The 16,093-nt window shown below is 41.0% G+C and overlaps 1 protein-coding gene across 1 annotated transcript in view; it reads left to right on the top strand.

The window, feature by feature from the left end:
- PIK3C2G (phosphatidylinositol-4-phosphate 3-kinase catalytic subunit type 2 gamma) overlaps positions 1–16,093 on the top strand; it is a 195,065-nt gene that overhangs the window by 105,873 nt on the left and 73,099 nt on the right. The window contains exons 18-21 of the mRNA XM_062491554.1: positions 7,566–7,746; positions 10,436–10,543; positions 12,893–12,985; positions 15,140–15,269. Of these exons, the coding sequence (XP_062347538.1) occupies positions 7,566–7,746; positions 10,436–10,543; positions 12,893–12,985; positions 15,140–15,269 (512 nt within the window). The remainder of the gene's footprint in view (positions 1–7,565; positions 7,747–10,435; positions 10,544–12,892; positions 12,986–15,139; positions 15,270–16,093) is intronic.

The raw sequence follows: 16,093 nt of genomic DNA, 5'->3' as shown, positions 1-16,093 counted from the left end.
GCTGAAATCACCCTCAGTATTTAATGGCACTTCAGAGTGAAGGCTTTTCATTTCTGTAGCTTTAATTTGATGTTTTATTAGGGTGGGATCTTTGGTGGACCCTGCTCAGAGAATCTGAAGTTATCTCAGGGCACTACTGCTGTACACAGATACATTTTGAAACAACCACTAAATTTTGGTGTGTAGGTGTTCTGCTGGGGATATTTCTTTTTTTTTTTTTTTTGTGATCGTGTGTTAATAAATTTCTGCTTTCAGATCCTACCCAATGAAGAGGAGCAGGTTAGAAAAAAGACACACTTTGCTAACGACTTTTTAATTTAATTTTTTTTTTACCTGCTGGAGCAGGAGACAGCACTGTTTTTTACCAGATGATCTTTGTAGCACTTATATTGATGTTATCATATCCATTCAACAAATCGGAGAGAACCTTATGAGGATGATTGTTTCTTGCTTCGACCTTAGACCAAGCAGGATCTATCTCTGGTGGTGATAGTGCACCATTATACTTTCCAATTAATTCTTGATACAGTTCATTTCCAAGGTTCATTTCATTTCTGTTTCACTTTCAAGCTCTTCCTCCTCCAAACAACACTAGTTTTATCTGGGATTCATTTTCTTAATACAGAGTGTGTGCAGCTAACTGTATTACATATCAAAGAAAACATTTTTCTGCTAGGCAACCTCAGCAGGGTTTGGCACCTTCCCTGCGCAGTGTAGCATAGCTTTTGTTTTCTCTGATCTGGTAATTTTATTTATTTATTTATTTATTTATTTACTGGTGAGTCAGCAGGACACACATTCCACAGTTCAGGCATTCAGTGGGAGAGGGAGGAGCTGTCTTGGCTGAATCTACTGAACCAAGTGATTTGTCTAAATGCAAATTGTGTTGTGCTGTTCATAAAGAACTTAGAAAATAATGGCAATGTTGTGCTCCTCAAGCCTAACCCCCATACTTTATATATCTGCAACAATATTTTGTTGTCAATGGGAGATCAATGTGGTAGACTTTTCTTCTATGTTATGAAAAAAAAAGAATTAGAAAAGCAAGAGCAAATTAATCACGTGGTATGTTAGAAAACAATTTTGCTTTAAGCAGAGTTATTTTCTGTTCAGGGGTAATGCTTTGAAAAATGAGTCTATAAAAGCAGCTCTGTTTTGGGAGAAGCAGCATGTGGAACTGGCTGCAGCTTTTTCATGTGAGAAAGCTGAAGAGCCAAAAGTGGACAGGTGCTCCAAGCAAGTGAACAGCTGCTGTTTCTTCATCTTGGAGATTTATTGGTTACAAAAATGCACCACACCTCGCTCAGTCTACTCAAGAAACATTAACTTTCATTCTCTTCTTGTTCTAGAATAGAAATAAGGATGGAAGGTCAGCATACGAAGCAGAGCTTTGCCTCTTGTGCCTCTCCCTTTCTGCTGGCTTTGTACTTGGCCAAAGAAAGGGAGAGCAGAAGGAAGTTCAGCCTTCGTCCTTCCAGTCAAGCTGATCTCCTTGTCCTGTGTCTGTGAACCTGTGGAAAATGCTCAGTACTCCAAACACTTGGGAGAAGTGCAGTGTCTCTTCCATCCTTCCTGTACAGTAACTTCTGCCTAACTGACTTTGCTCCCCCTTTCCCCTGCAGAAATGGTATTGCTCTCAAGTGCCAGCTATTTTGTGCTTCTCACGTTTTTACCTCTGGTATTTTGTTGTGTGCAATGCCCCCAAAGCTCTGCCCACAATGGTGCTGCTGTTCCCGTGTTTCTGGTTCCTTTTCTTTGATTTGTAGCACATAAATCACACCTTTCCAGAGTTTGTCCAGTGTGCTGTTGGGGAGATAAAGGTAAAAAGGCAAAGAGAGTTTTCACTCTAATTAACTGAGTAATTAATTACTAGCAGCAGTTGCCTGCTCATCCCCATGCCACGGGGTAGCCGGAGTTCTCAGTGTTCAGCTGTACATTTTTGTCACTCTGTCATGCGGGTGTCTCTGGGGATCTTGCGCTGAGACTGAAGGAGATGCAAAGCCCGAGTGAAATCCTACAGGCAGACCAGCCCTGTTCTTACTCTCCTGGTTAAGAATGCAAACAGCAAAATGTTTTCTTGGAGGAGTGGAAAACAAAAAAAGTGAAAAGGTTCGGGTGTGTGGCACAGCACAATAAAGCAGCGAGGACAGACGGGGAGCTCTGCAGGATGTCAAAGGACAGAGGGAACCTCAGCCACGGGAGCTGGGCAGCCGTGGAGAAGGGTTTTTGTGAGCTAATCTTTGATACAAAGGGCTGAGGAGAATAATGTTAATGCAATTATCGCCATGGCGAGCAGCAGTCCTGTACCACTGTTTTCTTCTTGTGTGATTTGTCCTGCCTCCCACTTAGCAAAACAGAAAAGCACCACGAGATGCACCTGCAGAACCAAGAGTGTTGCTTCCTCGCTGGGGTTTCCCAAAGCTGCCCAGCAGCAGAAGGTACCTGAGCACTCACAGCCCTGAGGCTGCTCGCTTTCATGGTGTGCCTCTGAATTCCAAAAACCTCCTGCAAAGCGCACACAGCGTGCGCTGGCAGCACCATTTCTTTGAGTAATAAATCCCAGAAGAGCACTTGGAAACAAATTAACCAGGGTTAGCAAATTATTGACAGGATTGATTAATAACAAATTATTAACATGTTAATCGTTAACACATTATTGACAAATAATCTTGATATCATGCATAAATAACCCAGTCAAACTGCCTTGCTGCTCTGTAACAGCGAGGTGCTAAACCTGCAGTAATACTGCAAATCCTGGACTTTTCTTCTTTTTTTTTTTTTCTTCGTTTTGTTTTGGTTTGATTTGGTTTTTTTCTGGGTTTTTTTTGTTCTTTGTTTTTGTTGAGGTTTTTTTTGTTGCTGTTGTGAGAATGTGGCTTGACAGACTTGTGGCTACCTGTGAGCAAATCTGTCCTGTCAGGCATCACTCTCCAGCTCACCCTGCTCCCCTTCCTGGAGGAGACAAGGAGCAGATGCTGAAGCAGCAGCAGAGCTGTCTGGGCCACCTCACTCTTTCCTGTGTCTGCCAAATCCTACTCAGAGAGCAGGCTGTGTCATCCAGCACCACAGAGGGAGAGCGAGGCCAGCTCACCTATTTTTCCAGCAAGACCCATCCAATCTCCTTCCTTTTTCTTCTTCCCTTTTTTTCCTTTCTTTTTTTGTGTGTGTTTTTTGTTTGTTTGTTTTGGTTTTTTGTTGGTATTTTTTGTGGGTTTTTTTTTAATTTGGTGGGGTTTTTTGTTTTGTTGTTTTCGTTGGGGGTTTTTTGATGTTTTCTTTTACAGCAGCCTGACTCATTTCCACCTTCCTTTCTTCCCCGTGGTGGCACAAACCTCTCAAACCCTACATTTCTGCACGCAGAAAGCACACAGCCACCCTGCGGCTGTGAGTGCCAGGAAATGGGGCTGGTGACACTGCAGACGTGGGGTGGGTGTGTGCTCAGAGCAGGAGAAGCAGAAGGCAGAGACGTCTTTCAAGGCACCCCTGCACCTGAGCTACTCCATCTCTGGAGCTCAGGACAACTTCTTTTCCTGGGCTGTTTCACAAAGGCGACCCGGGGACAGCATGTGACTTCAGCAGCCTGGTGACAATGAGGGTGTTTGTCCCAAATCAGGGAACCTGAAGGGTCTCTCTGTTGTTAGGAGCAAGATTCTCCATCTAGGCCTGGCATAAAGCCAGGCTTTCATACTGAGTTCTGTCTTGCAGAATGCTGTGAATATTATCAGGAAAAAACAACTTCACATGCTTCTTTACTGGCAGCCTTGGGCTTTAAACCATTCCAATTTTATCCTGCTCTGTCACAGCTAGGCATCCTGTTCTAACTTGAAAATTTCATTAGTGTCTTGAGCTCTTCTCCATCCCACAAGCAGAGAAGCTGCAGGTTTTCCTGTCTCCACTCTGTTCTCACCACGGCAGGGTGAGGATGTGTGTGCCAGCGAGCTGGGGGGACAGACCTGCAACAACGCGTTCCATCAGTTGTTGAATAAATATTTCAGCAGAGCCCACAGTGAGTCACCGCATTCAGAGCTGTCCTTTGCATCCCCTTTGGGACCACTTTTGTAAAATGGACGTGAAGGTCAGACCCAGTTAGGACAAATCATTCTGCAAAGGAAGGTCTGCAGGATTTTAGGAGCACGCCTGCCCCAGTGGGCAGGCACAGAAGCCGGGCTCCTGGACCAGTTCCTTGGAGTGTTTTGAGTGTAGAGCCTGTTGGAGTGTCTAAAATAGAAATAAAATAGGAACCTCTCTGAGTCCCAACAGAGAGAGAAAAGAATGCAGGGATTTAATTAAAGCCTTTAGAGAAGTTAAAATATATTAAACCACACAGACTTGAGGTAAAAGTGTAAGTTTTAGTTTTAAGCAAATAGGAATATTATTGAGCCACATAGACATGAAGTAGAAATGTAAGGCTTACTTTTAAGTAAGTAGGAATATACTTTAAGTGCCTTAAGAGAGTAAAAAGCCCTAAAGCCTAGTTTAAAGTTCAGTAACTTAGCTCCAGGCATAATGAAAACATAGCAGAACACTGCTCGCATTTCCAGATAAAACAGATAGAACCATTTAGGTGGAGAGATGGAACTATATGTGGAAATTATGTGTAAGAACTGACTTTCATATTTTAGAATTAAGCTCTAACAGGTGTAGAAAGAATGTTTTAGGTTCATATTTTTAGCTGATTGGACAATTTATGAATGCAATCCCTTATATTGCTCTGTCAAAACCTGCCATGTGTGTGTTCAGGCTGCCAGGGATGTGGATTTTAGCAGTGACATCAGGGTGGCTGCCCCAGCTTTCCCCATGGGCTGGGCTCAAGAACCATACCTGACTCCATCCACCCTGTGTCCTCATGTACACACCTCTGAATCTGGCCCATAATCCTTTCTCAGAAAGAAAAAGGAAATATTTTTTATCATGTACACCTCTCTGAATCTGGCCAATAATCCTTTGTCAGGAAGGAAATCATTACATCATATGTGTAGAGAAGCTTATTTTTTGGTAAACAATCAGCCACAAGAACAATCAAAAAATGGATCTTCCACGTTGATCTGTGTTATGCAGGGAGTAGCTCTGTTTAAAATAGTAAACCATTTTGGTTTTGCTATTTTGCTTCCCGTGTGTGAAGTCCTAAGCCTTTCATTTTAGAGAAATAAGAGCTGGTTTAATGTTCTCTATGTCTCAGAGGATTAAAGGGCCATCTCAAACATGAAGAGGTAGCCTTTATGGATATCCTAAATATGTACTACTAAAAATGGGGTGGGTGAATGAATGTGATTTAGATACTCGGGAGGTGATTCCAGTGCAAGCCTCAGCGCAGACAAGGCTCAAGCATTAGATGTCCAGTTCAAAACAGAAATCTCAGCAATAGTTTAGGTGCATTTGTATTTGCAGGACAGAAGTGAAAAAGTTCAATCTGACTATGTGCCAGAAAAATGTAATGTTTGGCTGCTCTTTGCTGTGATAGACTAAAATTCCTGCCCACGTGGCAATCGGGACTGTACCAGTAAAGCTTTTATTTAAAAGATAATCAGCAAGCCTCTTCCTGACTTGCTGTTGGACTAATTTTTTGTTTTAAATGGTCTTGTCTGCCTACAGCTGAGCTAAAAGTCCACAGCAGAGTGATGCAGTGCCCTAAGCACAGGATGTTTTGAACAGAACAGGGAGTCTGAGACACCTGCGTGGGACTGGCACACACGAGGTGTTGCCTCTGGTGGACCTGTGCCTTTCCAAGGCAGCAGCTGGAGGAAGTGGATCTCCTAGGATATCTAAAATGACATGAGCTATTGGCATTTAAGCAGCTGAGTCCCATCCTGTGGAATCTGGGTGTTACTCTGAAATAGGAAGGAATATGGTTTTCCACTTCCAAGTGTGCAGGTGCTCTCAGCCTTCCCCAGTTTGTGAAAGGTTCAGGGTAAGAACACAGCAGCCTCTGTGTGCTGAGGTTTGCCTTCCACCAATGACAACTTGTATTTCCTTGGCATCCAAAAAGTAATTATTTGGTTTTTTTACTAGTCTACAGGGGAAAGAGAAAAAAAAAAAAAAAAAAAAAAAAAAAAAAAAAAAAAAAAAAGAAAAGTAATTTCAGACTTCTCCAGAGATTGTTGATGATAAACTTCTCGTATTGCCTCCCTTTCATGTCTAGGTACTTCTGATAGAAACACCACTCATTCTTTGAGTATTTTCAAATCCTCAGATGTTCAGAGGTTTTGTGTAACTGGAAAGGCTTCTCAGAAACCAGTAGGTGATATTGTTCTGCCTCGAATTATACAGGAAAAGAGGACTTAGAAAAATGATTGCTTTCTAAAAATCCCTCATCACCAAAAGAGGCATGTGCTGCACTAGCAATACTGTAATGCCTTAGATATGATTTGGAGGAGCTGAAGAGTACATAAGAGTACATAGGAATTATAGTTTTTCACCCTTAAATATCAGTGCTTCAAGTAATTTCTTACTCTTGCTTTTTTTTATGCGACATATTCATTCATGTGATGCGCCTTAAAAGTCAAGAGCTTCACTGATTTCTGTCCTGTGAAAAGCAGCATTATTTTTTTTTAGGTCGGGGAAGATGCATTAAGATTCAGACGTTTATGAGGAAATTGAGGTTTGAGATGTTCTTAAGGATGAAGCTGTGAGGGGGGAGATTTCACACAAAAGCAAAGAGCACTTCACCAGTCCTTCAGGCTCAGGGAAATCCCAGGTGATGGGCAGGATGTTCTAACAACAACACTGAGCTGGTGATTCCATCTACGCTTGCAAAAAGAAATCAAACTGTGTGCAAAACCTCTGGCTCACACAAGGAAAACATTTCCCAATGATCAATTTGATTAGCTAAAAAAAACTCCCTCTAAACTCCCCAGCTTTCCTGACCCAAATAGGTGTGTAATTAGACTGCAGGTGGTTATTATTAAAAAGAGGTTTGTTTTTATTTCTGGCTTTTATGTTGGCAGTAGCTCCAGTCCCAAAGCTTTTGCAGGTTTCAGAAGAACTAAAAGCTGAGTTTTGCTTTAGACCAGCACTTACCAGTAAAGAGCAGAACAAAATGGGCTCGTCTCACTCTTTTTAGCAGTATAGCCAATTTCAGAAATGTCTCCTCAGCTTAAAATAGTGAAAATTTCTAGAATTGATGGTCCATCTGAGACTAAAACAGGCATCAAATGCAGCTCCTAGCTCAAAGATGTGCTTGCTTGTATAAATGAACTGGCACGAGAAAAGAAAACAAAACCAAACATTTAGGGATATATGTTTAAGACTGGACTTCAAAAATGCAACTTCCTTTCACTTTGTTAATTTTTCTTGCGGAAATAAGAAGCAATACAGGCGTTGCACTAAGTATGACAATTAGAAATGACAGTTTTCTGTTTATTCAACACATTTGGAATCTTATTATTTACCAAATGGGACTTGAGACTCATTGCCTACAAGAAATAACTTTTATTTTTTTTTTCATTCTCTGCTGCCCAAAGTGACCAAAAGTAGATTAGTCTGGAGTTTATTGCTCCTGCTGGAACTGATATACAATAAAATTCATTTTAGATACACAGATTTTTTTTTTCCTCTCCTTCCTTCAGGCTGCTGAAGAATGCACAGAATGAAGTTCATTTCAGAATGTGGTATAAGAAACTCCTGGCTGCTCTCCAATTCTGTGCTGGACAAGCCCTGAACAATGAGTTTTCTAAGGAAGAAAAACTCATCAGAATTCTGGAAGACATTGCCACAAAAGTGAAAGCTGCCAGTGACCCAAAAAGAAAGGTTTGCTTAAAAATACTGCCCCTTCTTTTGAAGTGTCTTTAGGGAATTTTTTTTTTATTCTAAGGCAACACCTCTTTCTTTTAATAGCCTTTGCATAAATAAACAAAATATTAAACTTTATACATATTTATCTGTTCTGAAAACAGGTAACACATAGATATTTAATGGTACAACTCTCATCACTTTTACTGTTGAGGTCTGCAGATCTTTTAAGCCATTTAAATTCCTTAATGGGTGGCTTCTTAAATGGACTTGGAAGTAGCCAGAAATAATGGCAGCAAGGTTGATTATCATTGATTATCATTTCACTGAGAGGAATTCTCACATTCAGCACCTCAGCCCAAAATATTTGACTCCTGTAGAGCTGCAGTATTTATTGAAAGCTTTGCTAAGAGTTGTCCTTGGCAGGCTGGACCTATCCTCATTTCTTAGCAAAGGCAACCAGAGTGGAATGTAGTTAATATCTCAAATACAGCTCTTAGCAGTGAACACTGAGCACGTACCTGCAGAGATTCCTCCTTGGCAGTAGAAACCTGCACTTGTCTTCTCCAGTGGGTGCAGCTTTTGTATTGCATATGTGCATTTCCAGCTAAGAACTGCTAATTTTCCAGAACAGCTGCTGTTACCCACCTGGTGTGTAAAACTGCTTCTTGTGGGAATCTCAGCTAGGCAGAGCAGAAAGCCAAATAAAAATATACTTGCCACTGCTGGTTATCATGAACAGTCTCATGAATCTTTCTGCCTTGTTAAGGAATCAAAGATTTTCAAAGGGTTTCTCAGAAAAACTCTCAGTGCCGCTACTGAGATCAACAAAGCAAACACAGAATGAAAAAGACAAAAATATTTGCAAAAGGAAAATCCACGTAAAGGAAAAGAAATAGTAGTAATACATTATACATCACTGATGCATAATTCAGATTTTTGAGATTAATCTCAAGGCTGCAGTTCCTGTGATACTGAGAAGCTCCCAAACCTTGCATTTAACAGAGTTAGGCAAGGGAGATCACAGAGTTGAGAAAACAAGCAGCAGGTTGGGAAGATCTTGGGAAAGGCAATAAACCCTATGAGATAGAGGAGTTACAGCAGAGCAGTGCAAGGCTGATCAACCCCTAACGAGGGCCAGTGAATCACGGGATCACAGAGTGCTTTGGGCCAGAGGGGACCTTAAACACCCTCTACTTCCAACCCCCTGCCATGGACAGGCACCCCTTCCACCAGACCAGGCTGCCCCATCCAGCCTGCTTTCACAGGTAGAGATTTTTTCTGACATCCAGTCTAAACCTTCCCTCCTTCAATTTGAAGTCATTGTCCCTTGTGCTGTCCCTCCCTGCTGCTGGAATCAGACTCTTTCCATCTGAACCTACAGGGCAGTATGAGCGGGTAGCACATCTAGGCAGAAAAAAACCTATCAATGTGGAATAAAATTGCAGTTCTTATTTCTAATACACCAGTGTGACCTCATTAACTGTTATAAGGTCACACGGATGCTGCTGGCTTTGGAAATTGCATGGCTTGTTTCAAGTACAGAAAGACAGTCTAAATAAATTAGTAGATTAGATAGATAGATAGATAGATAGATAGATAGATGGATGGATGGATGATGGATGGATGGATGGATGGATGGATGGATGGATGGATGGACGGACGGATAGATAGATAGATGGATGGATGGATGGATGGATGGATGATGGATGGATGGATGGATGGATGATAGATGGATGGATGGATGGATGGATGGATGGATGGATGGATGATGGATGGATGGATGATGGATGGATGATGGATGGATGGATGATGGATGATGGATGGATGATGGATGGATGGATGGATGGATGATAGATGGATGGATGGATGGATGGATGGATGGATGGATGGATGATGGATGGATGGATGATGGATGGATGATGGATGGATGATGGATGGATGGATGATGGATGGATGGATGGATGATAGATGGATGGATGGATGGATGGATGGATGATGGATGGATGGATGGATGGATGATAGATGGATGGATGGATGGATGGATGGATGGATGATGGATGGATGGATGATGGATGGATGATGGATGGATGATGGATGGATGGATGATGGATGGATGATGGATGGATGGATGATGGATGATGGATGGATGATGGATGGATGATGGATGGATGATGGATGGATGGATGATGGATGATGGATGGATGGATGGATGGATGATGGATGGATGATGGATCGATGGATGGATGGATGATGGATGGATGATGGATGGATGATGGATGGATGGATGGATGGATGGATGGATGGATGATGGATCGATGGATGGATGGATGATGGATGGATGATGGATGGATGATGGATGGATGGATGGATGGATGGATGGATGGATGGACGGATGGATAGATAGATGCTGCTTTTGTGCTCTCTCCTGCTGCCATAACTGTTCTCAGGCTCCAGAAATTGCATTGCTTGTTTAAAGTACAGAAAGACAGTCTAAATAGATAAATAAATAAATTAATTAATTAATAATAACTGCTTTTGTGTTTTTTCCTGCTGCCATAACTGTTCTGGGTCCCGGAAATTGCATTGCTTGTTTAAAGTAGAGAAAGAGAATCTAAATAAATTGACAGCTAAATAAGTGATTAAATAAATAAGCAAAAGCTGGTTTTGTGTTCTCTCCTGGTGCCATAACTGTTCCCTGCTGCAGGAGGTGTTGCACCTGGAGCTCAGCAGACTCCAGCAGTTCTTCCAGCAGGTGAAGCTCTGCCGGCTCCCCCTGGACCCCGCGCTTGTTGTCCAAGGCATAGAGGCAGGTGTAAGTGTCATCGGTCACATTTTCAATTTTAGCATAAAGGGGACAAGGAAGGAACGCCTCACTGAAGTGCTCACGGTGACACTGAGCACAAGCCACCTTGGCTTACAGCCAGCCTTCTCTCCCCCAAAGCAGGGGTGGCACGATAGGTGGGGTAGGTCCTCAGGTGAGCCTCGCCAGGCACAGCCTCCATCCCTGAGCAGCCCTTCCCAGCCCAGCTACCCTGCCCTGCCGTGGGATTGGCGAGGGCACCTGGGAGCTGGGACCTGGTTGCCACCAGGTAGCCACTGGTGACAGGTGCTTTTCCCATCCAAGACTCCCCCGTGTCAGGCATGGGAGCAGCAAAAAGTCTGGAGCCAGCTGAGAATTGCTGAAATATTAAATATTTGCACTGGCTTACCTGTACCTACAACCCCTATTAAAAATGACTTAAGGATAAAGGAAACAACAATGCTCCTCAGTGTCACTTGACTTGACTTTGACTGCAGCGCTAAGATTCAGTTTTTCATTGTTCAAAAATATTTTCATAAACAACATAATACGAGGAGTAAGCTGATTCATCTCTGGAGAAGGAAAATGTATCCAGCATGAAATAAAAAACAAACCTGAGCAGCCATATATATTACCAATTATAACTGCCTAATTGCAGCAATTTGTGCTCTATTTTTGTTCTCTGGCTCATTATCCATAGTAGACCTGATTCTAAGAGGTGCTGATCCTTTCAATTGCCTCTGACCTGTGTTTCTCCAAGTAATTGCTGTTCAGCCTTGATCTGGCTGAGAACAGAAGCCCCCCAGCACCCCACAGGCCTGGGGGAATTGTGTGTGATACGAATCAGAAGGGTTTGAAGCCTGCTGCTTCTCCATGCTTTCAGGTTTTTGGAAATAATGACTAATGGAAAGGTGTCTCACCATAAAGTCATTTATTATACTGCACCAGCTTGTCTGGACAGACACAAAAATGTTTAAATATAATATCTGAACAGGTATTTTTCTTTTCATTTTCCTTATATCATTATAGGCCATTATCTTTCTATAAATACACGTAGTTTCTTGATTGGGCTGTACGTCAGTATAATCATGCAAATTAGAACTTCTAAGTGCTTATAATTACATAAATTTAATTCATTTTGGTGTCATCTATTGATTTTACCAGTAGCAAGCCCCTCTCCCAGCTCTACTAGAGTCACATTATGTCACAGGAACCTTTCAAGCACTCACTGAGACATTTAAATCTGAAAAATTCCATGTGTGGGGTCGGGATCTCATGGCTGAAAGTGGCTCAGGCCCATCACAGAGCTCTGGTGTGGCTCAGACAATAAATATTTGGAGATGTTCAGATGAAAAGCAGCAGACAGCTGAGTCTGCTGGAGCTCAGATTATCGTCCCTGACACCCTAAGGACAGCAGCAGCTCTGGTGGGGTGCTCATTATTCCCAGATCATTAATTCTCCATTGTCTTTAGCTGTTCTATATTTCAACTATGACTGGGTGGTTTTGATAAAACCTTTCTGAAACTCCAGGTATTGGCATGGCTGTTCCTAATACAGGAAATCTGCCAAGACTTCATATGGTTTATATGAAATAAAAAAAAAATGTAAGAGCTGACCAAAAAAAATATTTTTTCTCTGAGTTCAAGACAATTTCTGTTCCAATTTCTCAGTTGAAATTTTCTCTTTCAATTTGAGGGGTTTTCCCAGCACCCCTCCCTGGATGTTTTTAATGAGGGTGATAATTCCAGCCCAAACTCTCACAGGATTTGCAGTGCTTGGCTCGTTAATGCTTTTTGAAGCCCTTTGAGATCTTCAAGTGGAAGGAGCTGTAGAGCATGAAAGTCAGAGTTTGTGCTTAATTAGAATAAATTCCACATAAAATAGAGCATGATTTCCAAAATTTCCTGTATCCTCAGCCAGAGTGATTTCATCAAAGAAATTGGCACATTCTTGCTTCCATGTCTGATTGTCCAGGGCTGTTTTTTTTTGTTTTGTTTTTTTCAGAAAACAATGGGACCAAAGGCTTTTCAATGCTTTAAGACTCATTAGATCTGTCTTGTATAATACATCTACCCAGCTCCAGCAAAGCTTATTGTTGATAGGCCTGGGCGAAAATGAAAAAACAATTAGTACATTACATATTATCTGTTCATATGGTCTGATATTTAAGTGGAGCAGGTTGTCTGGGGAAAAGAATTTCTTGTTTTTCAGACGCAATGAAACAGTCAATAATATCAAGAATTATTTATTTTTTTCTACCACTGCTACTGAGCAGCGTTTAAAGCTGGAATCTTTCTCAGGCCTGGTGTTTTGTATACGTGACACTGTTGTTCTTCTGTCTCATCTTGTTTTCCCCTGCAGTCATGTTCTTATTTCACATCCAATGCCTTTCCCTTAAAAATCTCCTTCATCAATGCGAACGCTCCAAGTGGAAACATCAATGTTATTTTTAAGGTATGTTCTTCCTCTAATCCTCAGGTCTTTGGCTATTGAAAATGATCATTTAAAATTCACCTAATTTATGTTTTGAACTTTGAGTCTGAGAATGTTTGATTTAGCTCTGCTGCTTGTTTATGCCTGTTATTGTTGACACGAGAACTTGTGATGAAATATGTTGAGGCAATACACTAAAGTGTCACCTTTTTGATCAACAGAGAATCAAACGAATTATGGCAGTTTTGTTTGTTGTTTTTTTTTTTCTTAGTGAAGACAACCAGACAAGAAAATAAAGATCATATTGTATACCTAGTTTATGAATGACATCAAAGTCAGAGGGCGAGTCTCAGAGAAGAGAGAAATCAGGATGACTGAACCCTCAGCCTTGTCCATATGTCTCTAAAAAAGCAAAATCCTGCAGTGTTAGAGGCTCCATTTCCCACACAAACCCAATTCTGCCCCATCAGCCAGCGTGGGAGAATGGGCTGAGGAAGATGGAGGAGAGGAGCTCAAATAAACTCTGACTCAGAAGAAACTCTGCTATATTTTGCAGCTGTCACCTCGAAAAGCTGCAGAGTTCAGGACAGCACCTCCACAAAAGACAATATGTGCATTCTGAACTTAGCTCTCTCTCAAAAGAGCAAGTTGTCCCTAAAAGTGGGTATTGGTTTCAGAGGAGAACACAAGTTCATGAAATGGCTGATGAATGCTAAATTGTTGGTTGTCAATGGCAATATCCTTAGATATTTTGCGGAATCATTTTCCAAACAAAAAAAATCTAAAAAATTTATATAAATAATTTTTTTTAAAAAATAGAATCTATGCCATCTTAAATTAATGTGCCCTTTAGAGCAGCTGTGATTCTCAGAAATAGAAGTATGCTTTCCAGGCCTGCAAAGGGGAGACATTAGCAATTTTAAGTTTTCTCTGAACATATAGAAACCTGGTTCATATGCTGTTCCATCTGGGAATCAATATTAAGCAGCAGGTTCCTACCCACTTGAGCAAACACCTGCTCATGGGGCTTTTAAACAATTGCATTGGTTCTACTCAAACCATTTCTTTCCTGTTTATTAATGTTCAGCAACCAACTCATTGTCCAGCTGCTGGAATTATTAAAGCTGCTGTCACCTTCTCCTGTCAGTGAAATATTGCGTTAAAATATCTTTTACTTGTAACACAGTTCCATTGATTATTCATGACAGATAACTCACGCATGAATGAGAAGCACAATAAATGATAAGGATATATTACTAATTTGTCTTCTCCCTGTATATTTGAGGGAAGGTAAGTGGGGAGGATAAGATTTTTTTTTTTTTTTTTTGCTAAGAAGAATTAATTGGAGTCAAAATTACTTTTTGATGAGATAAAAATAGATTTGGTTATTTTGCCTTTTTAAGATGAGTTTATGTCTTCTTGCATTCTTATTTCCTGGTAATAAATGTCTGTAGATTGGAATGCTTGTGCAAAAAGAATGCAATGAAAGAATAAAGCACTTAAAATAGCAATAAAAGTTATGTATTTTACGTGGAGTGGATGGGGGGGAAAAGAGAAAAAAATCAAGGCTGTTGTTTTCACAGGCCATTTACTCAGCCATGGGTGAAAATAATCTGTTCATTAATTCTTATGGCTATAATTAAAGCCCCATTTCAGTGAGATTATTGTTTGACTAACTCCATGGGGAGAGGGGTCATCACTGCATCACCGCTTGGAACTGAATACGAATCACGTTATGGATAAAATGTACATTTGTGATAAAATTCCCTTGCAAATACCAAGTTGTGAGGCTTAATGTTAGCCAAACACTGTCATTTGTGCAAAGGGATCTAGCATTAAGTAGACTTAAAAAGGTAACTAAACTGGGATCCTACCTCTGGATTAAGTTTTCAAACTCTAATAATTACATGGGAATAATAAGCAGAAAGGGCGCAGTTAAGCAGGGATCATTTGTTGCCATCTCAGTGGCTGTCAAAGCTGCTCCTGCCTGTGTGTGCCATCTACTCTGTCCTCTTCTGACACACAAAGGTAAGTAGGAACTTTGAGGGGAAACAAAACAGAGTCACTGAAATTAATGTAGCTGCTTTGGTGGCCAAAAAAAGCCCCAATGAAATAGGACATTATTTCGGTCAGGTACTGAAGGAGAAAACTGAATTTCATGTGCAATTTTCTCAGATAGGTGATGATCTACGTCAAGATATGTTGGTTCTGCAAATTATTCGAGTGATGGACAGCATCTGGCTCCAAGAGGGACTGGATATGCAAATGATCATTTATAGGTGTTTATCTACCGGGAAAGGACAAGGTCAGTCTCCAATTTCAAAAAGAGCCTGCATTACATTATTCATATTTCATGTAAACAGTGGTGTATAAAATTTATTTATTCTGCCTCTCTAGAGCTACTCATTGGACTTTGTATCAACTTAGGCTAGAATTTTCCAGACGCCTCAACACTGCCAGCTTGCAAAACATTCTTAAATTCACATATCAAAAAAGAGGGCTTTGGAGAAAATTGGCCCCAGCTCCTGAAGTTTTAATCCAGTGTAGTGCTACACAGATTCTTAAATGAGCCTAGATGCATGTAGCTACAGAAAGTACCTGCAGACAAGCGATGACAGCTTTGTGCTGTTGATTTTGAAATAATATCCTTGTGATTTATGTTGCTTAGGGCAGGCCTGACTCATCTGAAAGCTCTATTTCTCTCTTTTATGGTTGTTAGAGCAGAGCTGTGGCAGGGATACCAATTGCTTGCTGGAGAAATGTGCTGACAGCAGTAAGCTGGCTGCATTTCCCTGACCAAATCTCCTACTGGAAATAATCCTAGCACAAATAGAAGGCTGATGTATCCAGATTACCTGCTGTACAAAAGCTATTAAAGTGGAAAAATTAAAAGAAAGTCATTGCTCTCTGAGCCACAGAGTGAACATGAGAGAGGAGCAATGATCTAAAGGAAATAAGAGAAAAGCATAGATGGGTTCAGGCACAAGGCATGTGGTTGTGGTGACCTGGAAAAAAACTCCTCCCTTCTTTGTAGGGATGGCAATCAAAGCTTGAAAGCTTCTGCTTCAAAGGCACATAATACAAGAATACTATTTCTGGACATGACATCATATATAGACTCTTCTATAC

This window comes from Cinclus cinclus, chromosome 4, assembly GCF_963662255.1.
Source record: "Cinclus cinclus chromosome 4, bCinCin1.1, whole genome shotgun sequence".
NCBI classification, from domain to species: domain Eukaryota; kingdom Metazoa; phylum Chordata; class Aves; order Passeriformes; family Cinclidae; genus Cinclus; species Cinclus cinclus.
This window is presented reverse-complemented; position numbering and strand designations above follow the sequence as displayed.